The 25,464-nt window shown below is 39.0% G+C and overlaps 5 protein-coding genes and 1 long non-coding RNA gene across 18 annotated transcripts; 3 read left to right on the top strand and 3 right to left on the bottom strand.

The window, feature by feature from the left end:
- Positions 1 to 19: 19 nt before the first annotated feature.
- Positions 20 to 1,654, bottom strand: LOC116927919. The gene is made up of 8 exons (XM_032934960.2): positions 1,355 to 1,654; positions 1,211 to 1,298; positions 955 to 1,133; positions 762 to 842; positions 600 to 697; positions 451 to 537; positions 344 to 385; positions 20 to 265 (listed from the first exon to the last, which is right to left on the bottom strand). Exons 1-8 carry the CDS (start codon positions 1,503 to 1,505, stop codon positions 68 to 70), a joined length of 924 nt encoding a protein of 307 aa, XP_032790851.2. The 5' UTR covers positions 1,506 to 1,654; the 3' UTR covers positions 20 to 67.
- An 84-nt stretch (positions 1,655 to 1,738) lies between these two features.
- Positions 1,739 to 4,306, bottom strand: LOC116927915 (sequestosome-1). Of its 2 annotated transcripts, XM_045176595.1 has the most exons (6): positions 3,940 to 4,306; positions 3,522 to 3,847; positions 3,126 to 3,453; positions 2,615 to 3,057; positions 2,212 to 2,554; positions 1,739 to 2,142 (listed from the first exon to the last, which is right to left on the bottom strand). In XM_045176595.1, the coding sequence occupies exons 1-6, from the start codon at positions 4,112 to 4,114 to the stop codon at positions 1,988 to 1,990; spliced, it is 1,770 nt and encodes a 589-aa protein (XP_045032530.1). In that variant the 5' UTR covers positions 4,115 to 4,306; the 3' UTR covers positions 1,739 to 1,987. The 2 variants fall into 2 exon arrangements, with proteins under 2 accessions (XP_045032530.1, XP_045032529.1); XM_045176594.1 differs by having other exon boundaries at positions 2,212 to 3,057; positions 3,940 to 4,305.
- Positions 4,307 to 4,420: 114 nt separating this feature from the next.
- LOC116927920 lies at positions 4,421 to 6,799 on the top strand. 3 transcript variants are annotated; one of them, XM_032934962.2, is made up of 5 exons: positions 4,421 to 4,645; positions 5,424 to 5,745; positions 5,816 to 6,094; positions 6,161 to 6,480; positions 6,603 to 6,799. In XM_032934962.2, the coding sequence occupies exons 2-5, from the start codon at positions 5,532 to 5,534 to the stop codon at positions 6,672 to 6,674; spliced, it is 885 nt and encodes a 294-aa protein (XP_032790853.1). In that variant the 5' UTR covers positions 4,421 to 4,645; positions 5,424 to 5,531; the 3' UTR covers positions 6,675 to 6,799. The 3 variants fall into 3 exon arrangements, with proteins under 3 accessions (XP_032790853.1, XP_032790852.1, XP_045032531.1); XM_032934961.2 differs by having other exon boundaries at positions 4,421 to 5,051; XM_045176596.1 differs by having other exon boundaries at positions 4,507 to 4,527.
- A 402-nt stretch (positions 6,800 to 7,201) lies between these two features.
- On the top strand, positions 7,202 to 13,276 carry LOC116927921. Of its 3 annotated transcripts, XR_006649268.1 has the most exons (6): positions 7,202 to 8,062; positions 8,361 to 8,647; positions 8,712 to 8,830; positions 9,249 to 9,369; positions 12,701 to 13,026; positions 13,100 to 13,276. It is a non-coding gene; the product is annotated as an uncharacterized LOC116927921 (long non-coding RNA). The 3 variants fall into 3 exon arrangements; XR_006649267.1 differs by lacking the exons at positions 12,701 to 13,026; positions 13,100 to 13,276 and adding an exon at positions 10,075 to 12,692 and having other exon boundaries at positions 7,206 to 8,062; positions 8,519 to 8,647; XR_006649266.1 differs by lacking the exons at positions 12,701 to 13,026; positions 13,100 to 13,276 and adding an exon at positions 10,075 to 12,692 and having other exon boundaries at positions 7,207 to 8,062.
- An 895-nt stretch (positions 13,277 to 14,171) lies between these two features.
- On the top strand, positions 14,172 to 19,513 carry LOC116927916 (NCK-interacting protein with SH3 domain). Of its 8 annotated transcripts, none has more exons than XM_045176586.1 (6): positions 14,172 to 14,282; positions 17,149 to 17,152; positions 17,661 to 17,809; positions 17,882 to 18,926; positions 19,016 to 19,197; positions 19,263 to 19,513. In XM_045176586.1, exons 1-6 carry the CDS (start codon positions 14,172 to 14,174, stop codon positions 19,464 to 19,466), a joined length of 1,695 nt encoding a protein of 564 aa, XP_045032521.1. In that variant the 3' UTR covers positions 19,467 to 19,513. The 8 variants fall into 8 exon arrangements, with proteins under 8 accessions (XP_045032521.1, XP_045032520.1, XP_045032525.1 ...); XM_045176585.1 differs by having other exon boundaries at positions 19,004 to 19,197; XM_045176589.1 differs by lacking the exon at positions 14,172 to 14,282 and adding an exon at positions 17,021 to 17,035 and having other exon boundaries at positions 19,004 to 19,197.
- Positions 19,514 to 19,574: 61 nt separating this feature from the next.
- Positions 19,575 to 23,322, bottom strand: LOC116927914. Its single transcript, XM_032934954.2, has 8 exons — positions 22,581 to 23,322; positions 21,474 to 21,528; positions 21,309 to 21,397; positions 21,131 to 21,226; positions 20,998 to 21,060; positions 20,812 to 20,898; positions 20,455 to 20,669; positions 19,575 to 20,378 (listed from the first exon to the last, which is right to left on the bottom strand). Exons 1-8 carry the CDS (start codon positions 22,755 to 22,757, stop codon positions 19,772 to 19,774), a joined length of 1,389 nt encoding a protein of 462 aa, XP_032790845.2. The 5' UTR covers positions 22,758 to 23,322; the 3' UTR covers positions 19,575 to 19,771.
- Positions 23,323 to 25,464: the final 2,142 nt, after the last annotated feature.

The raw sequence follows: 25,464 nt of genomic DNA, 5'->3' as shown, positions 1-25,464 counted from the left end.
GCAAACGAAACTATCCTTATTGATGTTTATCAGTTGTATTGCACTAAACACGTTAGATATAGGTTCTTTATTCTGTGTAGGAAGTGATCATATTCATTAGCACTTCGTAAACGTAAACTTCGTTACGATAAATGAGCACAAAGTTTTCTAGTTCTCGTTTCTTTGTTGCCACCAAGGACTTTTCGAGCTCTTTTTCCATAAAGGATGTCCAACTTTCGGCTGTCAACAATTCTCTGTCCATCGTCTCTTTAAAGTCATTAACCATCTACATTTGGGAAATGGTAAAGTTTCCAGTAAAACATGCATTTGTACGGTGACAACAAAATGACAACAGGTCGATTACCTGATTGATCCTCGGCATCACACTGAATAGAACGTCTGGAGTCTTAAGAACGTAGAGAAAACAGAATGTTAAAGAATATTCTAATTGTAAAATCTGTCAGGTCTTACATCTTTGTTAGGCGATGTTTGTATGGTGCCCATGCTTCTGCCAATGAATCGACGAACAATGATACCAATTAAATCTACAGGTGCTGTCTGCGAATAAAAATGTGTTACAGAATTAAAAGAGCGATTACAGTCTATGCTTTTATTAATACCTTTACAATCTTCTCCTGTATCAATTTAGCCATTTCGTAGTCACCTTCCGGTGCTTCTTCCACTTCAGTTTCTAACATGAGGGTCACTCCTTCGATAGCTGTAATCGTAGAGATCTAATGTCTGTAGCTTTATCAATTACAATGGCCTAGAAGAATCATTACCTAATTCCAGCATATCTCTGAAGAAAACTGCGATTTTGCGGCCAGCGTCAATTAGTAGTTCGTTTGCGTGAACATGGGCTTCTATAGGAAAAGGGCAAGAAAAAAGAAAACGTCGGGGCAAATGAAAGACGTACGTCTTATACTGTAAGCTTTCACTCGAAAGAAAGCACATGTTGTAGCACGGTGTTTTTACTATGTAGGTTTTCCATCGATCGAGCCACCTCGCTGGCCGGTGCACCGCCAGCCAAAAACAGACGACTGGTTTCTCCGAGGGTTAGCCAAGAGTTTTCCATGACGTCGTACGCTTGTCCCATTAGAAAAAGGGCTGTCTTTTCTGCCAAGGTCATCCTTTCCGTCAGGTTCTTCGCTTTCCTGCTCGGCATAAATGTCAATACATATTTTGCATGCTATATTGATTATCATCGTTGTGCGGAACACGGACACCTTACTCTGGATCCTCTTTGATGTGCGGGATGAATGTGAATAAATTGTCGCCTTCCACTCGGTCCAAGATCAGACGAAAGTAGTACGACATTTCTAAATAAATCATTAAATTGGTATAATTGACACACAGCTTTACGTCGGGCAGTTACCCTCTAAACAGCTGGATTTGAGCATCGGTGAGTAATCGGAATACCAGAGCTCCTCTGGTGACGCACGTGCACATTTTGTCGTCGGCAAAGCGTACGATGATCCGAACAGAATCACCAACACAAACAGAAGTTCAACCGCAGGTTTCACCATCTTTGTGTAAACCTTAGACACGTTTGGAAGAACGTAAGGCAACCACAACTTTTATACAGATGGCCGTTCTCGGCTACGTGGCTTAAAAAGATCGACTGACGTGGAACTCTGTGGTTGTTACGAACACTTTGAACCGGGCCTGTCTTGTCACACAGACCTGGCAGATAAAATGAGACCCTTCACAGCACGTTATCTTTAAAAATATGGAAATAAAATAAATACACATTTTTATCTTCGCGGTCGAAATACGTGTATTTCTAGATACCATTTGCTAAGTACTCCGAGTTACAATCACCAATGAAGAAGAACTAAACTAAATAGGATACAAAGGTAAAAATAATGCGAAAGAGTCTGAATTCCACGATTAACGATATGTGATTATAATGTCGTATAAACTGTAGTAGCGAAAAGCAAAACGATGAATGCATCCGTCAAGCTTCAAAACTTCCTAGAAGCTACGGATTGTGAATTCACGAATTTTCTTAAAACTGCTGCCTGCGCTGAAATTGTGACTGTAGGACGTCTAGGGTTTTCCCTATGTCTCCCCCTTTGACTTCCAACAGCTGGGCAAGCCAACCTCCTTCGTTGGTAAATCCCATTGCCAGCATGGTCTCCAGAGCAGCGCATATGAAAGGATCTGCGTATGAATATCATAGTTAAAAACGACTCTTTCTCTTTTCTTTCAAGTTGCATCACGCTAATTTACCTGGATGACTAGAAACATTCTCCTCAACTGGCTTCTGTGGTAGATTTTTTGGACGAGCACCCTCGCTTTGGGGGGCAGGCTCTACAGATGTTGCTGTAACGCTGCTAGGGTTTTCGGTTCCATGATCTACGATGGTCCAGTCCCCGGAATCACCACGCGGAGAGCGAGGCTTCACACTCGCTGCCATTTCTTCGTTTTGCTTTGGAATAAAAGGATCTCTTTCGGCAACAGTGGTAGCCTCAGCCATAGCTTGAGCACTGGCAGTCTGAAGAGCACTAGCGGCCTCAGCAACGGCTTTAGCAACAGCATCCGCGACAGCCTGAGGAGGGGCCGAAGCAGCAGCCTCAGCAACAGCCTCGGCGACAGCTTGAGGAGGGGCCTGTGCGACTGCTTCTGCAGCAGCTTCAGCAACAGCTTCAGCGACAGCCTGGGTAGGGGCCTGTGCGACTGCTTCTGCTACAGCCTCAGCGACAGCTTGAGGCGGTGCCTGAGCTGTCATTCCCGTCTGTGAAGTCATGCCAAACTGAAAATTTACTTTAGGAGCAGAAGTTTCAGCGTTTGCCTTTTCTTGGGCGGCGGCAGCAGCGCCGGCTGCCAGGTTGCTCATTTCAACAGCTCTCGCGACCGCAAGAGCGTCAACTAACTGAGCATAAGGGTTCACAATGGACGCACTGGCAGGCAACTCATCCCTCTCTACAGTGACGGGAATAATAACTTCTTTCTTTGCTTCTGTTTTGTTATTCTTCGCTTCGGGTTTGGCCTCCTCTTTGCCAATATTTTCTTTCTTTGTTTCTGGCTTCTGCGAAGTTGTACGAGGGCATGATCCACCACTAACAGCGCCAAGCCCTAAATCACAAAAAAATAATAAGTCAAACCTAATGACCAAAAATACACTGCTGCGTAAGGCAATTTACCTAGTCCGAGTCCTTCTATGACGGACGCAATCGTGCTGCCCAAACCCGCAAGGTATTCGGGGTGGTTAGCCTGAAAAGTTGAGGCAGTCTCTTTCGCCTGGTCCATGTAAAATTTGTATAGACAGTGCGGCTTCGCATCGGGTTTGTTCGCACCTTTATTGCAACCTGCGGTTGGGGGATTGACTTCAGCATAGGCCCCAGATGGGGAACAGGCGTTCCAGCCGTGATGGCCTTGTTGATGGTGAAAACGTCCATGATGCTTCCGACGCCAATGTGGAACCTCAGTCCCTCCATTCAATAAGTTCCTCATTGCCTGGAATGACACGGGCTAAATGGCAAAAGGAGAACGTCATTTAGAAACCATAGATCAATCACTATCAATTTTTTCTAACTTACCATAGCTCCCGACACGCGAATAAGCGTATGTCCTGGATGTTGTCCTGCTGTCTCGCATTTCCCGCACAGATCAAAATCAGGGCATTGGAAACATTTATAGCGAAATCCTTTGACAGCCCCTTGGCAGCCATCACAAGTCACACCCCAGTGGATTTCCCCTTCACAATTGCCAGGTGACCCAATAGGTGCTGACACACCTTCAGGTTTTACACCACCAGTAAGTTGAACAATGAGACGGAATGGCTCATCACCTTCACGCTTGGCAAACATAAGAGCTGCCACCAGCTCATCATCGCTAGAAACTGTCACTTTATCTCCTTCTTCATCTGAAACAATGATAAAAAAAAAAAAAAAAGTTGCATTATTAGCATACATCATTACTCATCATGATAACAAAGAACAAAGAAGAGACATTTACCAATATATGAAATGCTGAAATTTTCACGTAGTAGCTGTGGGTAAACGGAGCGAACTTTCTCCCTAAGATACGTGAAATTACCCACCACGTCTGATTCAAGAGTGAAACGACGAATTTCCTTATCTTGTTCGTTGTTGGTCAAAAGATAACACTTAAATGGTAACGTATTCGCCATTTTTGATTTACTTGTTTAACTTGATATTTGGGTTCAGAATTGGCTTCTAACTTCACCTTCTCCTCTTTGGATACTAATCCTTCGAACTGTTTTTGCGTTCTTTTATACCAAAAAGTTTTAGTTGCGTCACTTTGGAGAGAATTCTGGAAATGTCTACTTACTTCTTGTGCTAGAAGGAAACTAATGCAGCCCAGCAAGTACGTACAACGTGACTCGCCACAAAATATTTGGGCTTTCTACGCCATCTAACGAACGCAGATAGCGTGTCGAAAAAAAAAAAAAAACGTTGGAACATCGAACATCTTTCTGGAAAGAAGTACTGTACGCCATGTTTACATTGCAATCGTACGCTACCACTCCAGTAGCGAAAAAGACAAAGAAATGACTCAAATCATTTTTGAGCCACTCCTCTGGTAAAATCTTCTCTGAATCTTCATATTGAGTAACTTAAAACGACCCATGTTTAGTCACCGAAGTATCAAGCCTGATACTACAAACATACTGCATACGTTCGTGGCAAATGCTCCCAAGGTATAAGTAGCAAACAGTCTTATTATATGGGGCCAATAATGGATTGAGCGATTCTATACAACTACTACGGCCCTTCCTCCTCAAAATAGGTTTACTTCGCATATTTCGCCATTTTAAATTTGCCCTTGTGTGTTGTAGCACCTTGTTTATCGACTGCTATCGCAACATATCTTCTCAGTCCCTCGCTATGAGTTTCTAATGATAACGTGACGCATCCAAATTTAATGCCACTCATGGCGCAATTTCGCATGACTCATACGCGATACAATGAATTTTAGTTCACGATCAAAACATGTCACTTTCCTCGTTTAGTAAGTCTAATCCTGTTCCCTGTGAACACGTACGGTTAAAGTCATTAACATTTTCTTTTTTCGAGGAAACCAGTCGTTTCATAGATATACCCCAGGTACCACAGATACCCCTTGGCAACCACAAACAAAAATAAATTGAAAGAACGAACTTTTTGTTGTTGCTAAAGACGAGAATGGTTGATTGCGGGATTCGCAAAATATCCTTATTTACTGTCAAATTAAAACAAGACGGCTACTTCATGGTCCCATTCTAGCTTAAACAATCAAATGGTAGCTTGAATTACGAATGGCCCATCACCTGGAGCTACTGTTCCTCTCTTTTTGTCATACATGGAAAAAGCATTCTTTTTACATAAGACAAGTGCTGGAACCGCAGAATTAACCTCCTATTTTGGGGGAAATAGATCGGTTCCCCGTAAAACTGATGTAGACTGTGCACATGTTTCTAATTCTGATCTTTGTTGCAGTTCCAAGAATGGTCGACACTGGAACTTTGGGACGTTGTGCGACGTTGATACCCCTGGTGTAAACAAGGAACAAGCCAACGTTTTGAAATTAATTCCTCATTCTCTAAAATGTCTTGCAAGGAGTCGACGGTGATGTTGAAGTGCGGTCTGTTGATTGGTAATGAGCAAGTAGGAGATTTCAAATTCATTTCTTGGTTTTATGGCCAGTCCAAACCTTATGTACGTCAACAAAGTAAAAGCTACACGACAACTCAAACGTTGAGAGAAAAATTGAAAACAATCTTTCCTGACATTGTCCAACCGTTTCAAGTGATTGTCATCGGTAAGTAATTTCTGTGTTATTTACTGCTATGCCTTTACAACTCACTGTATAAAAAAAAAATTATGTATAGACGACTACGACGATAAGATAATTCTGCCTGTTGACGACATCAAGGAAACAGTTACCGCATTACAATGTTTCAGCTACCTGTCTAGCTTGCCAATTCAAATATTTGTCAAGTTACCTGTCCAAAAGCAACCATCGAAAGACATACTCCGAGATGAAGAACATAAGGCTGGTATTCCTTGCTGCGAAAATAGCGGGTTGAAGATTGTCGACACGCTAAATCAACTAGAGAGAACTATTCACACCCTGGGAGAGCGTATCGTCACTCTTCTCGAAGATCTTGGTGAGCAAATTGAAAGTTCGATATTATATTCATAACAAGCAGTTGTTCAATCTTCATTTTACATAGGTAAATCTTCTACGGCAGATCCGAAACGATCAGAAAAGGGAAACAAATCGGCTGACGTGGCTCTAAATGAAGAACAGCGGAACATGGCCGTCTCACAAGAGTCCGCTTCACAAACGAATCCCGATGCTGATACTTTCGGGAGTAGCGATTCGCAGCGTTTCCGTTCGTCGACATCGTCATCCTCATCCTCGTTTTCGGTTCAGAGCCATTCCGGCGAGGATGATTGGACCCGAGTTGGTGGCGGGATGAACGTTGGTGGTCGACGTCGACGTTTTACCACCGAAAGCAGTTGCGCTAGTCATCAATCGGATCATTCACAAGTCCATAATGTTCTTATATCTGTCATAACTTACCTATCAATATGTTTGATTTATCGTTGGTTTTGGCGTTGAACTTATGCGGATTTTTTTTCTTTGTTTCTTTTGAAATTTTGAAAATACAGGATGGGGTCATACGTTCCATGGAGGATGAAATGAGTTCCATTACGTTCGATATGCTGTGCAGAAATCCTTAGAGTGAGACGAGATTAGTCGACACGAAAATACGCTTTTTGTTTACTTTGTGGACGATGCAGCATCTCATATGGCGGTTCAAGAATTTTCCCAAATTTATGTTGTTCAATAAATTTTATGATTTCAATGTTGCTTATTTAATTAACTAATGTTGCTGTTAATTACGGTTAAATCGTGATGAACCTGCTAATCATTTTCACTTCCATACAATGGTCAACGTTACGGGTAGAACGACAGCAATCAAAAGATTTAATTGAAACATGACACACGCGCGTCACCTAGTGGAAACCGAAGAGTAGCTTCTAGGTCTTATAGCGGGATTGGTATATTCACGATCCATGATAGCCCCAGTTTCAGTTTATATTGTAGCATTTTTTGCGTGTTTTTGGTTTCGTTTCTTTAGAAAATCTGGAAGCAATCGAGCTTAATTCAAAGTCTGTCACATACTTGTCGCTAGATGGAAGTTCAGAGAGCGATTTTATTTTAAATAATTTTTACACAAAACAATTTGGCAACCTTAGTATGAGCTGCAACTTCAAGTTTCGAGATTTGGAGTTGGAGCATGGTGTAAGATTATGAATTTATGACTCTTGTTGGAGTCTGTTGGAGTCTTGCCGGGTTGGAGCTGACTTGTAAGCATGGTGTAATAAATTCTGATTGCTACTTTTCTTTAAGCACGATTTTGCTGGTAAGTGGTAACACGGCAAACAAACTTTATAGATATAAGATTCGGTTTCGGGCTGCCGCACACTAGAAATCTCACTTGAAGAGTTTCTTTTTGGTCGCGCCTATCGAGGGGCAATAGACTTTTTGGCTAATTACCCCTCAACTTTTGAGGGGCAATAGACTTTTTTTGCTATTGCCCCTCCTAAAAATGCCAGATGGCATTGGTTACGGGGAAGGGTAGGCCTTCTGACTGTTTTTTCTTTTTTTTTATTGTGTGATACTACAGACTACGAAGTAAAGACCGCTATCATCGCCATAAGGCTGAGAGAAATCTAGTAGGCGATGCCTAGTCTTACCGCTAGGGGCGCGGGAGTATACTTTCTGAAATGTTTCTACTTTTTCTAATGTTAGTAGTACTGAATACGTGCTTCACACACACGTATTAGCGGGAATTGTACTTAACTTTACGTCATAAACTGTACACCTTAATTTTCTAGATCCCCTTCCTGTATACTGTGAATTATTTCAAAATTATATTCTAATTCTTTGGTATGGTAATAAAATTATACATTTACCCCCTCTTTTCCCTATTTTTCAGATCGTGAAACCCTGCACGGTGGGCTCTATACAACTGAAAAATAGGGAAAAAGAGGAGGTAGCCTTTAGAGGGATTGAGTCAGAATGCTAAAGGAAACCGGCCAGAATGCTAGTGCGAAAATACAAGGTAAGACAAAATCTAAACGCATCATGTGCAAATAGTTCAAATTGTGAATGCTACATTGTTCTTAGAACAATGTTTAGCTTTTGTATTTCAAAGATAGAAAATTATTGTGCAAATTCAAATCTTAAGAATACTAAGTAATAGGCACAAGTATAGTTAGTGCTAAATATATCATAAGTCATAGTATGCCAGTGGTTTGTGTTTAACATATACTGACAATTTAAAGCTGAAACATTTAATAGATTCTGATTAGCCAACAATTTGTTATTTTTTTCACATTTCCTTTTTCGATGCACAACAGCTATGAACAATGCCAGTTTATTTAACCAATGTATCAGGATTTTCAAAATGTCACGAAAAAACCTTATTTGAGTGTATATGTGAAAATGCCCATTTCCCTTGCTTAAAACTGGGCCACCTTGTCCTCCCAAAATGAAACATGCAATATTATTGGAAAAGCTGGAGATCAGCATAGGTGGAAAATTCTTCAACTACTTGTCAATTCGCCGCCCAGTGATAAAAAAGTGAGATTCTTTACAAATATTCTACATAAATCTTTACAGAAAGAAGGATTTAAAAAAAAGCCGGGTAAAATACAACAAGCAATTTTTAAGGATTTATTGTTATTTTTCTTAAAATTTGTCATTTTTAGTGCCCGAAACTGCTATTGATTTCACAGATCTCAGTCAATGTCAATCCTCGTAAGAGACTGATGTTCCAGTCAAGGTAAAGGACCCAGCTTTGCTGTTTCGTGGCATTCTAATAACCAAGGTAAGTGTAAATTTCTAGCTGTTGAACGCGTTTTCCGAATTGGTTGCGATGGCCACTAAGTCGCTTCTCACGTTCGTCATCCTCACGTACAAAAAATTAAAATAAATAAAATACAAAAATACAAATAATACAAATAATAACAAATAAAATAAGTAAAAAAATAAAAAACGTGCGTAAAGTGGCATTTCATAACCCAAATAGAAAACATAAATTTGTTTTAATCCAATGTAGTACCGTTCCTTATGTACAGAGCGCCTGGAGAGTTATATGGGGCTATATTATGAGACATAATGGGGTAAAAGGGTGAAGAATTTATGAAACTTTTGAAGCGAATGAAGCTCGCGAAAACTTAAAAAATGTTTATTTCTACAACCGATTTTCGTTGGTCATTGTTTTAATGGAAACATTTTTTCTGCAGAACCATAAGAACGTTCGCAGCCTTGGTAACATTTATTACCCCTTCCTAGCTGATTGTAAAATGACTGGTGCCAGCGTTGATTAAGGATCAAACCCTCCGAGATGCCCAAAGTGGATCACCGGTGAGTCGAATTTTTATTAACGTTCTATTCTAGTTACTTCTTGTAATTCAGCTTGATAAAGTTAAACTTGTTAGTCCACGTCCTAACAAAATGATTCCGTTGCTGGATCTAGAAGCGTGCGTTGCACAGTCTCATGTTAATAGTCGTTGTTGCAATTGCATAAGCAGTTTAATGTCAAGGATTTGCTAGCTGTACAGTAAGATGGCCTAATGATCAGCGATTTAAGACTTCCAATCGGGCGCAATCTTCTTGAGGAGTCTTTCATTTTGATATCCCACAAAACGTTCACATTTCCCCTTATCGTTTCGCGAAGTTGTATGTAAATGAAATCGTTGCGTAACGTGTGAAACGGTTCTTCAAATTTGCGTGCGTCCAGAAGGAAATTTGCCGAAATCTGCAGAAAACGTAATTCACTACACAGGGCAAGAGAGGTGAGCTTTGCTTCAAAGTTGACACCTAGCGGACAATATTGGAATAGATTTCATTGAAATATGCTACTCACGCGCCACGCCAGGGCGCCACCTAGTGGCAACCGAAGAGCATCTTCTAGGTCTTAGGGCGGGATTGGTATACATGTTCCATTCATGATCCGTGCACCAGTTTCTATTGTAGCTTTTTTGCGTGTTTAAACTTTTCTAGCATAAATGAAATGTTATTTAATAAGTAACACAGCAAGTCAAGAATAATGTTCATTTTTTATTATAGTCGTTGTAGTCCACCGTGTTTCCGAAATTCAACATTAAAGGTCAACTGACGCCGTAATGAACTGCAGCCTTTTGTCATCATGTATGGAGCAGTATAAAAGACTTGCATTACCGTTCCTCTTAATGTAGGGTTGAGTAACACTGGCTATGAAGAGATTCAAAACGGATACGGGCTCTGCGAGGCTGCCAAGACGAACTAAGCGGAAGACGGGTGGTACCTAGTGCCAAGTCATGCCGTAGCATTCGTGTGCCATCGTCTCACAGAGTGCATCCCCCTCAAGGATCGTAGATCTCGTATCTGATAGCGATCTGGGATGCACTTTCGTAGGGAGCACCCCCCGTCTGAATCTCGGAAAGAGTCAGTGCCTCATCCCTCGTTTTTAAAATTGAACTTAGTAGTATAGTATTAAGGATTAGTTTACTTAGTTTTAAGGAAGTGAAACAAGACAAATTCCAATAGCCCTGTTTGGTGCCGAATGTTTCAAATCAGTCAATAATTACTAGCAAAAAAAAATTAGTAAGTAAATTAACTTATTAGTAATGCTGATTGAATTTTTTACAAGCACACGATTTTCGTCCAATGAACACAATTTTTCCTAGTGCGTTCATTACACATAGTAACTTGAGGTGGAGATATTAGCATAACTCGCATCACGCGAAACCTGCCAGAAGTTGTCATAGAATTGAAGGAGTACCAGGCGCTTACCGCCAAACATGCTCTACATGTTTCATAGCGCAAGGGATTTGTTTTTTGTTTTTGTTTTTTTCTTTTTTTTTTCTTCTCTCTTCTTCTGTTTTAAATACGCCACACGGAGAATTTCAGATTCTAGTGCGAAAGATCTAAATTCAAGTTTTATCTTAAGCTGAAATAAGACGCTGAATGTCGTATGGATAATGTGATATTGATATAGAGGCGAAAGGATGATGTACATGTGATGCTATTATAGGGAAGTGATAAAGGATTTTTCATCGTTTCAAGTTTTTGAAAAGTAAACTGTTGTGTTTACTTGAGTTAAATTTAATTAAATGTAACGATAGTTAGCAATATGGTACGATGTCTTTGGCAAAGGAAATCTTTGAAATAAAACATACACTGGTGAAAGAGAACATCAGAAACAATATAATAATCATGAGTGTCAAAGAATGACAACTGCAACACAAATCATCCTGCATGATATCTAACAATGATTTTGTTATAGTATTTCCTATCCAATTTTCTGCCGGATGTCTTTGATCGATAATTTGTAGGATAATACAGCTATGGCTGAAATAATTGTAAAAATTTTGACTACATGAAAAGTTGACGGAAGCTGAAGTTCACTTTTTTCGCTAGACCAATCCCAGCGTGCACTCCTCAGTTATTATGTGCTTGATCTACTCACTTATACTGTGTTAAGGCACAACAAATAAAAAAAAAAAAGAAACACTCAGTTTAACTTGTAAAAGATAATCACAAACAATAGAAGTATCACAACGCCATCTATTTTTACTGTAAAAAAATTTAAGCTCTTTATAAGACCGACTTTTTATTTATTTTCGGAAGTAACCGGAAGTAGCCAATATCTCAAAAAATTTCAATCCCATAAAAAAACGAGTAGGATTTTCGTGATCATTATCAAATTTGGGTTGGGAATGGCGTGTTTTAGCCAAAAGTTGGATTTGACGAAAATCGCGATTTTTCATGTTCAGGAAAATTTGCGATTTTTGACGATTTTCGGGTATTTTGTGCTGACCCATAGAGTCGACAACAAATTTGACGAGGATCACGAAATATAAATCTTTTTTTCTGACAGATCAACAAATAAAGAGTTATTTGACATTTTAAACCCGGAAGTAAAACCGGAAATCGAAATTTCAGAAACCCAAACAATGACCCTTTTTTTTAAATTGTTAATAAGATTTGTCTAGTTGCAAAGATAGACCAATATAATTAAATGTTAACGGGGATTGTTTACATTTCTGAAAGTACAGGTTGGTTTACTATCTACGTACGCTATAAGGTTGCACATTTATGGCAAGCCAAATGTTTATCGACTGCTTTCGCAACATATCTTCTCAGTCCCTCGCTATGAGTTTCTAATGATAACGTGACGCATCCAAACTTTATACCACTGATGGCACAATTGCACATGACTCATACGTGATACATTGAATTTTAGTTTACGATCCAAACACGTCACTTGTCTCGTTTAGTAAGTCTAATCCTGTTCCCTATGAACTAGTACGTTTAAAGCAATTACCATAATTTTTTTTTCTAGGAAACCAAACGTTTCGCACACAGAGACCCCTAGGCAACCATACAAAAAAAACTGAAAGAACAAAGAACGAACTTTTTGTTGTTGTTTAAGACGAAAATGGTTTAAAGCGGGATTCGCTAAAAATCCTTACTTGCTGTCAAATTAAAATAACACGGCTAGTTCGTGGTCCCATTCAAGCTAAAACAATCAAAAGATTGCTCGAGTTCCGAATAGCCCATCACCTGGATTTACTGTCCTTTGTTTTTGTCATACAAGGAAAAAGCATTCTTGTTACATAAGACAAGCGTTGGAACCGCAGATATAGATCAGTTCCTCGTAAAAATGATATACAGACTATGCACATGTTCCTAATTCTGATCTTTGTTGCAGTTCCAAGAATGGTCGACACTGGAACTTAGAAAGACGTTGTGCGACGTTGATGCCCCTGGTGTAAACAGGCCAACATTTTGGAATGAATTCCTCATTCTCTAAAATGTCTGGCAAGGAGTCAACGGTGATGTTGAAGTGCGGTGTCGTAATCGGTGATGAGGAAGTAGGGTATTTTAACTTCGTTTCTTGGTTTTATGGTGAATCGAAACCCGATGTACTTGAACTTGAACAAAGTAAAAGCAGCGCGGCAACTCAAACGTTGGGGAAAAAACTGAAAACGGCCCTTTTTCGTCACACACCCTATGGTTTTAAAGTCTTTGTCATCGGTAAGTACTTTCTGTTTGATTTGCTGCTATACCTTTACCACTCAAATGTATATATTTTTAAAATTATATATAGATGAATACGGTGATAAGATCATTCTGCCTGTTGACGACATCAAGGAAACAGTTACCGGATTAAAATGTTTCTGCGGCGATTTGTTTAATCCAATTAAAATATTTGCCAAGTTTCCTGCCTCAGCACGTTCTTACTTTTTTTAGCGACATATAGTATCTTGTTTAATAAATCTTATGATATAAATGGGGCTTATTTATTTCTGCAGTTAATTATGGTTCGTAAGTCGGTCGATAAATGAAATTACGGCGAATGAACTGTTCTTTTTATTATTCTATTAATGAACGAATAATTGCTTATAGTAAACATCCATGGAATTAATTAAAACAATACTAAGGTCGCTCACGAATGGTATCCAGAGGTGTTTGTGGAAACTCCCAGTGGTGTTGGTATCGAAAGACTTAGATGGTATAACCTCGCATTTCTTCAGTTTACAGTGCAGTTGATAAACAAGAAACGGACAAACCAATAATCAAACAGAATACCATAAATGCTACTTCAGTTTTCACTTCCACTTTGCCTATTTAACAATGGTCGTTAAGTTGGAAACTAGAAGGATATATATCAATCATGGCAATGACATTTTTCAGTGGTTAAGAAAAAATGCCATAAATTAGAGATAAAAGTGATAATCCTTGACCCTATCAGAAAATAGGGGAATATTTACTGTAGCATGTTTCAACTTGTCATAAGAGCCACGGATGCCACGCTTTTTTACGTGTAGAGGTATAGCAGATTCCGGCTAGTATCATGCAGTCTTGGCAAAGATATATTCCAAGCATTTTTTATGTTTTTTATTTAATCATTGCAAAGTTTTTTAATACGTTGATAATCAGTAGATATGGCATGCATCTTCTCATAACCAGATTAAATTGATATATTATCCGAAAGTCTGGTAGAATAATCAAACAGTCAAGGTGGGCTGGGAATACTAGCATAACTGCCAACTCGCCAAATCTGAAAGAATTTATTTTATCTTAGAAGTTTGACAGTTTTTTGAAAAACAGTTTGAAAGAAAACTTCAATAAGTACCATAAGATGGCACCATTTTCTCAATTAGCAGACGACAAAACAAATGATATTTTTCCGTTATTTTTCCCTATTTGACAAAGTGTTGTCTGTCATTTATTTTCTCTTTCGTATTCCTGGAACCTCCATTCACTTTCAGGACCAACCAACAACTGATGTAATGCAATAAGCTGATGTAATTACACTACAGCGTACGCTTCACCGTCTTACTACACTGAGGCCCCAAAATATTACGTAGCTCCAACCTACTTCACCGAAGCTGCCCCATCTTACTACTCCTAGCCGACCTACTATACTGAAGCCTCGAAGTACTACGCTGCCCCAAGTTACTACACCACGGCTGCTCCTTCATACTACATGGAACCAGGTAATATGAATCCTTTTGTTTTATCATTTGCAGTCCTCGTTTCAAAATGAGTATTTCCCTGTCAAATATTTATGCGTTCACTAGTCGTTCCATACGAATGTGGTTTCTCAATGAAATGTTGAATACAAATATATATCGTTAACAAATCCACCTGTTGCTTTAATTCTGTATCAAATATAGCGGTTGAAGGCGATTCCGATTGTTTTTTATGTTAACAACATTGCAATTCTGAACATTATTTTTCAATTGGACAATTTAGAGTTACATCATGAACATTTGTGAATCTGCCATGATATATGCATTGAGTTGCGTAATACAGAATTCAATTCAATTCAATTACTCAATGCCAATGGGCTAACACAATATATGCATTGAGTTGCGTAATACAGAACGTCGCCTTCATATATTGTGTTAGCCCATTGGCATTGAGTAATTGGGCATGGTCGAATCTCACTTATGTTTACCCCATTTAATTGAGTAGCATGGCGTAGCGAAATATTTTTCAGTTTGCATTTCCACCGCTAATGGCTTTTTCCTAGTTTCAACCTGAAAATTTCTATTTTAAGGAAATGCTCAAATATTCGGACAAGATATATAATAACGCTACGAAAAGTATTTAAGTGGGGACCACAAGAGTTTTTAAAATTTCGGGAAAATGTTTTGATTTAATTATGTAACTGACAGAGCAGACAACGGCAGTATGTGCTGCACCCGTGAAAGGACGAGCACGTATCTTGTATCTTTTAAATCTCGTTTAAATTAGTTTGTAAGCGACAAAAAAATCTAAAAAGCACATTTTCTAAAACCGCAAACATTGAGCGAACCTAAAAATCTAGTCAAATCGGAAATTGAAGCTGAAAAAAGTTTTTGGCGGATCACGATTCGAACCTTTGACATTGGTGATCGCCTGGACGGATATCATGTTGCAACTCAACGGAAGCTATTGTTAATTATTAATAACATAATTACGTCTAATCACTAATTTTAAATTTTGCTGTTTGTGTTGTTTTATTTAATTTTTCACATGTTGTTCATTTGGCAAAAGTTGATCATCGACCGTAGACTCGCGCCCCAAGTTCAGGTTCCATGTCCCATGTTTCCATGTACATTACTTCAATCCCTCTAAGCCTCATCTAGGGTCATTGATGATCAACAGACGCCATAACCACTAGGCTATGAGCGCCCAACTTAATTTGATTTCGAAAGACGTTTAAAGTTCCTTCCACAACGCCGTTAATGTTGCAAAACCTGTTTATACATTGACAGATCCATTTCTTTGGGTGCCACGTGAGTTTGATTTGCCAGTTTGTAAAACAATTTGGTATTCAACCAAAATGAAAAATAAATTTAATCTTATTAATGTTGCGGATTTTAGACTTGGTGCTGGTAGCACTTTCGGTGCCTCTGGCTGGTAATTTGACCGATGATCCCACTTTTTCCATCACGTTCCTCCTATTTATTATATTATATTTCAATAATAATCCCTATGCGTGAAGTCCCAGTGCGTCAAGTGAAGGTCGAAACTATTGTGACATCTAAAAATCTTGCATCTGACATTGCGAAGTGGCAAACCGTGAAGGGCCCATCATCATAGGGATTTTCAGAGGTATTTTAAGTTAATGTTGACTTTTCCTGACAAACTATTAACTATACCGTTTCACCTATTAAAATGTGTCGAATTGCAAGGTACTAATTACTACGAAATTCATATCGATCCTTGGAGCTTCGGTCAAAACGGGAAATCTGGTAAAAGCTGAACTGCTTGTTTAAGGTATAAAGTCAGTGACCCAAACACGTTTTTCACTGCCGCATAATATAGTGCAATAAACAGTTAAAATAAAACAAGTAGCCGTTGAGAGACTAAAGAAATGGAAGACGGAGTATTAATTACTCGTTGAAAAACAAAATTACGCAAGAGCTGTTTTTCACTATCTTTTAATTCCAGCACATTTGCTATTTCAAACGAAGGCTTTCTAACAGAACAGTTTTGGACGCTACACTTTTTATTGCGATTCCGAGCGATTTATTATGAACATCAATTTTGATTAGTGATCGGACACTTTCTTAAGTGCACATCCCTCTGTTCCCATACAGTCCCCAGTACATCATGCAGTCTTGGCAAAGATATATTCCAAGCATTTTTTATGTTTTTTATTTAATCATTGCAAAGTTTTTTAATACGTTGATAATCAGTAGATATGGCATGCATCTTCTCATTACCAGATTAAATTGATATATTATCCGAAAGTCTGGTAGAATAATCAAACAGTCAAGGTGGGCTGGGAATACTAGCATAACTGCCAACTCGCCAAATCTGAAAGAATTTATTTTATCTTAGAAGTTTGACAGTTTTTTGAAAGACAGTTTGAAAGAAAACTTCAATAAGTACCATAAGATGGCACCATTTTCGCAATTAGCAGACGACAAAACAAATGATATTTTTCCGTTATTTTTCCCTATTCGACAAAGTGTTGTCTGTCATTTAATTTCTCTTTCGTATTCCTGGAACCTCCATTCACTTTCAGGACCAACCAACAACTGATGTAATGCAATAAGACATTAAAAAGCATGTTGATATTTTATACAGTTAACGAACGAACCTAATTCTGTTATAAACTGATCGTCTTCGTCCATCTCTACCCGGTTTCCTGCCTAGCAACGTAAGATATGCAATTACAGTTACTTAGCGATTCGGTTTTCTATCATACTTTCAGTTAGCAATGGGGAAACATAAATGAAAGTATGTATTGCATGTTAAGTTGAAAGCTTAGGTGTATTCAGTGCACATTAAGTTGAAAGCTTAGATGCATTGGTTTCCAGTTTTGTAACCTTTTGTTGTTTACTGTAGTTCCCTGTTGTGGAATTGTGCATGCCTTCCTTTACTTAAATAAATGTTTGTAAACAAGCTACATGATTTCATGTTTTTAATCATGTGACCATGGCATGACTTCTGGCTATGAGAGTCAGTTATTTTATATTTCTTCTTGTGTATCAAACATGTTTTGCTTATTTATCATTTAAATATTGTGGGAGAAGAAATAGGAAAAAAGTACTTTTCAGGCTCCGAAGCCATTGAAATAAATGTGCTAAAGTTTCATATTTTGAGCTTGTATGCTTTAAAAGTTAATTAGAAGCTATGGGTCCGCATTCATGTATTGTTCTTTGTAGAGAAGATGCTGCGCGCAATGTACGATTTCCAAGCACCGTACGAGGGCACGCTAAGTTTTGTCGAAAATGACCTTTTCGTGACATTAAAAAGAACTAATAAGGATCACGAATGGGTTCATGTCATTAAGCTAAATGGAGAAAACGGCTATGTAAGTATTTTAGTTCCCAATAATTATGAAATAAATTACATCTGCTACGTATTAATACCCGCTTTATTCCAGGCACCTGCCAATTACCTCACGGTAGCTACATGTTCCAAAATAGAAGAAATTAAGCACATTGATGATATTTTAAAACGAATTGCTTGCAAGCGGTCGCCTGGTCGTGACCAAGCATCTGTTATTGAGAACCTAAAAGAATCTCGAAGGAAACTAGAAAAAGAGCTAGAACACTTGGCAGCCAAACAGATGTACGAATTAACATCACTCGTTCGCCACAACACGAGATGTACGTTCCAGCAGGCGCAAGGGGCCATTCTCGAAACTCTGAAATACTTGCAAGAGAACGTTCTTCACATTCCGGATGGAATTGAGCGCATTCTTAATACCGACACAGATCAGATTTCCATGGAAATCCGCCGTGGCGGACTAGATAGTCACCATTTGGATCGGGTGGTTGGTTTAATCATGGAATTTGCTTCAGATCAAGAAACTGATGTTCCAGAAGAAACTTGGAACGAAATGTTAGACCTCACAACGCATGCTGATCGTGCTTTGTTGATTGCTGCTCTTGAACGTCATGATTGTGCCTTGCTGCTGCAGTTGGTTCACCGTTTGCAAGCCGAAACCTCATGGAGAAAACGGAGGCCAATACTCGCCATTCTCTTCCATGCCCTACAACTATTGCCAACATTCGTCAACGTGGCCATCAACTCTGTTCTTCCTTCCGAATTGGCCAGAGATATCCAAGCGATTGGCACTGCAAAGGATATCAATAAAGATCGCATTTATTGGTCGATCCGCGTTCTAACTGTGACGTTATGTTGCCAAGAACCTCTATCCTTCGCGCAGCAAAATGAGCTCGGAGAAAACTTGATCGCACTTCTCGTTGACGTGTTAGAAACGGAATCTGTTTCCATAGCTACAAGTGACGAAAAAGATCAGGAATGTTTGACAATCACTAGTGCCGCGATGCATTTAATTTTGGCGCTGCATCGGCAGTTCAGTTTAGTGTCTTCGGAGAACAATCCAGTTTTGCTCTGTTTAGCTAATAGAAGTATGTGTGACAGCCTTATCGAAAAGATCTTACTACTCTACAACAGAGAAGGTAACATTTGAATATTGATTTGTTTTGTTTGTTTGTTTTTTTTGCATTTTTTGATGTTGAACTCTAATCATTTTTAGTTTTAATACTAGATGATCCTATTAAACAATACGTTGGCCATCAAAATGATGACAATCAAACTGATTCAGTTTCGAGCTTGATGCGTGGACTCTTTTCAGGAGCTGAAACAGCCAAATTGTTTTACACAGCTGATCTAGAAGTTTTGCTTGATGTCATTTTAAGACGCCTCACTGATTATGGGCCAGGAGATAAGGTATTTCCGCTACAGGTGTTTTTCTTCTTCAATCTCATATAACGTTGAAAAATGTCTTTCTTTAGAGACGATCAGATGCCTTGCAGCTTTACCATGCCATCCTACGGGTTAGGAGTCCTGTTTATAAAAAAAGCGATTTCGCTAAATGTTTAAAAGTCATACGTGAAGAGTCAGACAAATTAGGAAGCCCATCCACAGCCATGCAACAAGATCATCACAAAGTTATGCAAATTTACCACGAATTTCCTGATTTCCTCGAAATGTCTTAAGTACTTCCTTCGATCAAAAGATAAATAAATAAACTAGTCCAAATACACTCATGTTAAATCACCATCAGTCCATCATCAACATATAGCCTTAGAAAACAAAATTGCGTATAAGGGGCAAACAAAATTTATTGTTAAATGTGCAAATCGGAGGCAGTGTCTATATACGCTACCTTGACGAGATATAACAACAACACAAAAATATCAGGTAACTTTTTTTCGAAGCTGCATGTTTGTTGTCAGGGAACTTTTTAAAGAGACAACGCACGTGATTTTTCAACATTTTTTCAAGGTCTCTATTCCAAAGTCTACAAAGCGACGTCTTTGTAACTGCGTTGGAAGTCGTCAGATTCGCCTCGCGTAATTATATGTCCGTGACGTCCGGCCGACCGAATGTAATCAAAATGCGGCCTGTTTGTTCGACCGAACTTGATATCGCATGAGGTTGAGGAAGCCCTAAGATTCAAATCGTTCATGGAATGGGCCCGCCTCATTGGCGGTGCTTGGCTGTCAACCGAATTGGAGCCAACTAAAAACTGGCGTTGTCGATCAAAATTTGGAATTGCAAATTGAGAAGGGCAGTGACGATTCAACAAGAGCGTGCTGACGGCACGCGAAAGTGGGGCCCGATTCAAATAATCGCCATCGTTCGTAAACCGCATGGAATGCTGCGGGCAACAGCCGTTATCCATCGCTCCCAATTCCGAATCATCTAGTCCAACTCCAGCGATGCCCATAGGACCGAAAGCCATCCCAGGTTCTGGAGTTATCCCCTTTTTTTTCTGTTCCAGCCACTGCTGATGCTGCTGCCATTGGTCGAAAACCGTAAAGCCATTCGCGATCTCTCCTTTAGTGAACACCTTGCCACAATCGGTTTCTTCCTTTGGGTAGAGTTGCGATACGGAAGATATGGATCTGTAACGAACCGACGAAAAATGGGATTAGGTTGTTATCACGCGAAAGATTCTGGAACGATACGAATTTCGTTTACCGGTTTAATGAGTGTTTTGCAAAATTTTTACGAGTGCGATCCAACGATGCCATGGCAGCGTTGACTTGTTGGCGGTTGCCGTGCATTTGCATCTGTCGCAAATTCATGTTCGAGTTAAGATATGCAGCGTTGTGATAACCAGCTCTGAGGCTTCCCGGCAATGGTGTCTTGATTACGGGGTTTGTGTAGTAACCGTTAGACATTGGAGACGTATGCTAATGGCCCAAATAAGAATTACTTTATGTACGCAGGAAGTCTATTGATAACAAGTTGCTTTTCTTTTAAGTAATGAAAGAAATGTTTTGAAGTCGGTCTGAAGACAAAAAGTGTGTCATAATGATGCAGCAATATCATTACCATGCTAAGATCCCGTAATCTGCGACTGACATTCTTTTCCTCTTTCCATTGCGAGTAGAGAGAAAACACTTGGATTGTCCCCAAAATCTGCGGAGAAAATGCGACACGCCAAAAAGTTTATGTCTTTTCAAATGTACCGCCGTCGAAATAGCGCCTATTAAGGGCACATTTTTACCGTCAACTTACATTCATCGAAGCGCGGACGATCCAAAATACCAATTCCACCGTGCCGAATGACGTATCTAGTGTCTGCGAAAGAATTTGTGCCGAAACATTTCTTTAAAAAAGGTATTAAAAAATTAGGTTTTAAAGTGTATACCCAGTAATAAAGGCTCATGAACATGACGAGTCCGCATTCCGGAAAGAACACCACAATCAAACATAGCAGCCAAGCTAAAATTGGTTGCGTTCTTCTCTGAAAAATTCAATCGAAAATGGTTGTCTTAAAAACCCTTTTGTTTAAGGTTTTTAATTTAAATGTTGTTATGATTCATTACCAGTGCGAGTCCAACGAGCAAGGCCACTGACATAATCCAAATAATAAAGTAGACCAAACAAAGAATATAAGGCGGAGAAGGTAATTCATCTGTAATGAGAGATTTCATGTTTGTTTTTTTCAATTAAAAGTGGACAAGTTGTGTGAAAACCAAACATTATCGTACCTTTTGCTTCGGTTATCAACCAAAGTTCAATAGCGAATGCACAAATGTAAACAGCCTTCATCCAAATTTTTAACAAATCATGAATAAAAAATAAATTAATTGAATTTTTTCATGGGAAAAAGAACTGCAAACGAATTGTTTCGCATTTGATTACAGGTTGGTTGACATAGCGTTTTGAAAAGCACACCGTTATGTATTGAGATTTCAAGCCAAGAATATGAAATTCCCTTCCCCCTCCCGCACCGGTATATCTGGCAGCTATCTCTCCATCTGGCATTCAACTCGAAAAAGAAAAAAAAAAAAAACACAGCTCCTTGCGTCATAATTGAAAGACAAGTTTCAATGGGACGATGGCCTCTATTCTTTGCCTACGCTATTGCTGCTACGGTAGACCAACCGCTGTGTAGATGAGGATTGATCTCCTCTTTGAATAGCGGCGTCACTCCAGCACTGTGTGTACATATTTATTTTTTTTTATTTCGCTTGCTACTCGCAACAGTCTCCAGCAGTTATTTTCATCTTCAATCATGTGCGTTCCCGTTAAAAAAAAAATAACATCCGACTCCTCTACGCAATCATAGAGGCAAAGTCCTCCCATCTCCTGGTATTATTTTGCGGTTGGTGTCTTGTCGTAAAACGCCTTCTTCCCTCCTCCTATACACAGTTTTTTTGTGTGGAATCAACTCGGCAAAGGTTTCTTCATTGATTATATACCTAGATATCCAACCGCAGCGTCATCGTCTGTAATTTTTACGACTACAGTCTCTCTCTTTTGCCCATGAAAATCAGAAACCCCGTAGGTCTAGTCTTAGCGTTCTGCACTTAAAGAGTCTGCCATGCACGACAAATTATCGTAGGGTGGGGTAAGTACATGTAGGAGGACATGATGTACACTTAACACCTTTTGGAAAGCGCATCAGATTGGAACACTGATTGATCGTTTAACAATAAAGCCAAAATCTGCTGTGTGGTAAGCTATAGACGTGGCGTCCATGCTTTATAAAGGATTCATCTCTCAACATCAAATAGCAGATGCAATCGATTATGCGCCGACAGTTAATGACGTAAAACGAAATAAGAGCAACATGTACGCAAAAATGTGCTTACCGTTGCGTAGATACCCGTGAAGACGGCACCAGTCAGCAAACTGAAACAACAACACCGATTCAATAACGGAATGGTGGCTGGGCTTGGATGATGATGATGTCCGTGGTGTTGGTTTTCTAGTTCTTGTAATTTATCCCGTACATTCTGTCTATCCTCTTCTGTTTTAGCGCGTTTCATTTTCCTATAGACCGTAGCCGACGTGAAGAAACGGATGGAAATCACGCACACGGACCAGCTACCGATATGCTCTCTGGCGGACCTTTTTCTTTTCAGCCAAAAAGACAACACCTTAAAGAGCTGCCCCACCTGAGTTGAAGGTGCAGCTTTTTTTTTTTTAAGATTTGGGCATGAGAAACGCGTCTTCCCAAAACGTCTCGAAATTCTTTTGTCCCAAGTGTTTTCCGGTGACGACTAAAAGGTGGTTACCCTTCCTTTGTTTGTTCACTTGTTGGCATAGGAGAAACCGAACACTGTCCCTTCTACAGAACAAAACATAAATGTCCATGAATCCATGGATATGTGCGTTTGCTAGTTAAATCGAGTGTTAACTACATGTAAATCCGGGTTGATCGTAAATTTGAAAAACAAAAACTGAAACTTGTTGTTTCCCAGAAGAAAAACAAAAACTAGGAAACGCTGCACTGTCGGTGCGTGTGGGTTACCGCCAGACCGAACACTAATGAATATATAGGAAAAAGAAAACCTGAAGAAAGGAAAGGCAGTGTGTGTGTGTCTGTGTGTGTGTGTAGATTTTTCCACTACTATACTACAACGGTCGTGTGTTGCGGCGAACGAATCGAAAGAAAAAAAACCCGAGGGGAGGGAAGAAACGTGTGTGAGGAGGAGGGTCTTGTTACTTTAGATTTTTTTTTTTTTACGGAGACAGAAAGACCTTCCCGCAGGACAAAATCAAAACAAAAAGATTGTCGGCCTTTTTTTTTTCTTTATGCAAAGCGGGTGTTTCACAGGTGGCTTCCTCTCTCATCCTCTGCCGTGACTCTTGAAATCCCCTTTCATTTTGGTTTCCCTTTAATCTTTCTCTTCCTTTTTTTTGTACTCCCTCCCCTTTTTTTTTCCCTGTACGTTTCCACTCTGTTGAACTGATTATTCTTAGGTTACCATCCACACAGTTGTTGCTTACCTGTATTAATGAATACAGGATGTTAGGGGAATGGGTACATGAGAGTTTGCGATATATTTTTTTTCAAAAAAGAGACCTGGTTAGAATTTTTCTAATGATCCCACACTTTTATTTCTCTTTTCTTGAAATCGATTTGCTGGAGAGAATCTAATGTTCCGGTGTTGTCACACGAAAAACGTACAAAGAAAAGTTGAAAACAATAGGCTACGCAATCTGGTTTATCCTCCTCTCTCTTCCAGAAACAATCAAACTAGACTTCTTGTTTTTTCTTGAACGTTTTCCCCAATTAAGAAAATGTAAATAATTGGCAAATGTTTCCTCTTAGTTTTTCAAAAAATAATAATAATAATAAAAAAAAATTACGCAACACAATCGTGCACCGCCATCATCTTGTCCGAATAGTTTTTAAAACTATTCACGTCCGTGACCCAACGAACGCAAAACTCCCATTTTTTTTCCTTTCTTTTGTTGGTTACGTATATAGTCAAATTCCATTAATGGATACCGGAGTATGTTTAGAGTCACATGCAGATCTGTTGTGCTGCACAGTGCAATCTCAGAGTTATAACTTATACATTTTTGGAATTGATTTGTGTTTTCCTTCTTGCCAGCTCACGATTTCTTCTCCGTAACTTGTTACGTGACACATTAATTCACGGTTATTTGAGAACTTATTTTTTATAGTCTACGATGCCTTGAAGAGCTCGTATATGATTCATTCGTTATAGCATTGATTCTCCGACAGCAAAAACTAAATTAAAAATCATTGCAAATAGAAATTTCAGGAAATCGTTAATAACTAGTGAATTACTTTAATGAAAACACAGGTAAATGCCATTTGTCGTCAACGGATCCTTTCAAAAACATTTGTTTATTGCGGTACATCTACCAGCATGTTAGTCGTATACAATTTAGGATAAACGAAGAATAAGACATTTATTGTTTTTTTTTTTTTCTACTCGCATTGTAATAAATTTTCACAGGGAAACGAGGTTCAACAATTTCCAACGGAACTTGCCACGTGTCTAACAACCGGTGTGCAGACGCTGGCTGTGGTTAGCAATCAGATTTTGTTTCCACTGGCAACGATGATGGCTTCTAATTATGAAACGCCTCGATAAATAAGCAAATATGATGATTCGATTCATTCTCGTCTTACATTGCAGCTGCAAGAAAGTCATACAAATTGGTTGGACAATAAATCATTTGTCTTGTGGTCTAAACTGAAATCAGATTTGAAGATTCAGTTAATTTAATACGGATGGTCATTTCTGACACTATTATCAGTATAGACTAACGCATCCTATTTGTAACCAATCATACAGTTATTAATTAAACCGTAACGTATACAGTTTTCAAGGGTTTAAATTGCAGAACAAACAAATAAAGCACATAAACGTGAACACGCCCTTGTTTGTGGTTGCACGTTTAGAAATAAACACAATTCATCAACCTCTAGTTTTTCAATGATACGCACTGACTCAATGAAAACGACAAACGAAATGCGGAAACACGTACGACTTATAAATCAAGTTTCACGACGATGCACGTATAAAGCTTTAGTTTGCTGTTGAAGCAACCCGCTTTTAAATTTCGCACCCATCAACCCACGTCCGGCGTTCGAATTTTATTCGCCAATTATGCCCGGCAATGCGTGAAAACCTGGTTTACTATTTTTTATTCCGGATTTTTTTTTTTCCCATCCTACTTGTTTTATTTTACATTTTTGGAAAGAAATTTCAC

The sequence above is a fragment of the Daphnia magna genome, linkage group LG7 (assembly GCF_020631705.1).
Source record: "Daphnia magna isolate NIES linkage group LG7, ASM2063170v1.1, whole genome shotgun sequence".
Taxonomy (NCBI): domain Eukaryota; kingdom Metazoa; phylum Arthropoda; class Branchiopoda; order Diplostraca; family Daphniidae; genus Daphnia; species Daphnia magna.
Note: the sequence above shows the minus strand (reverse complement) of the source record. Positions and strands in the feature narration are given on the sequence as shown.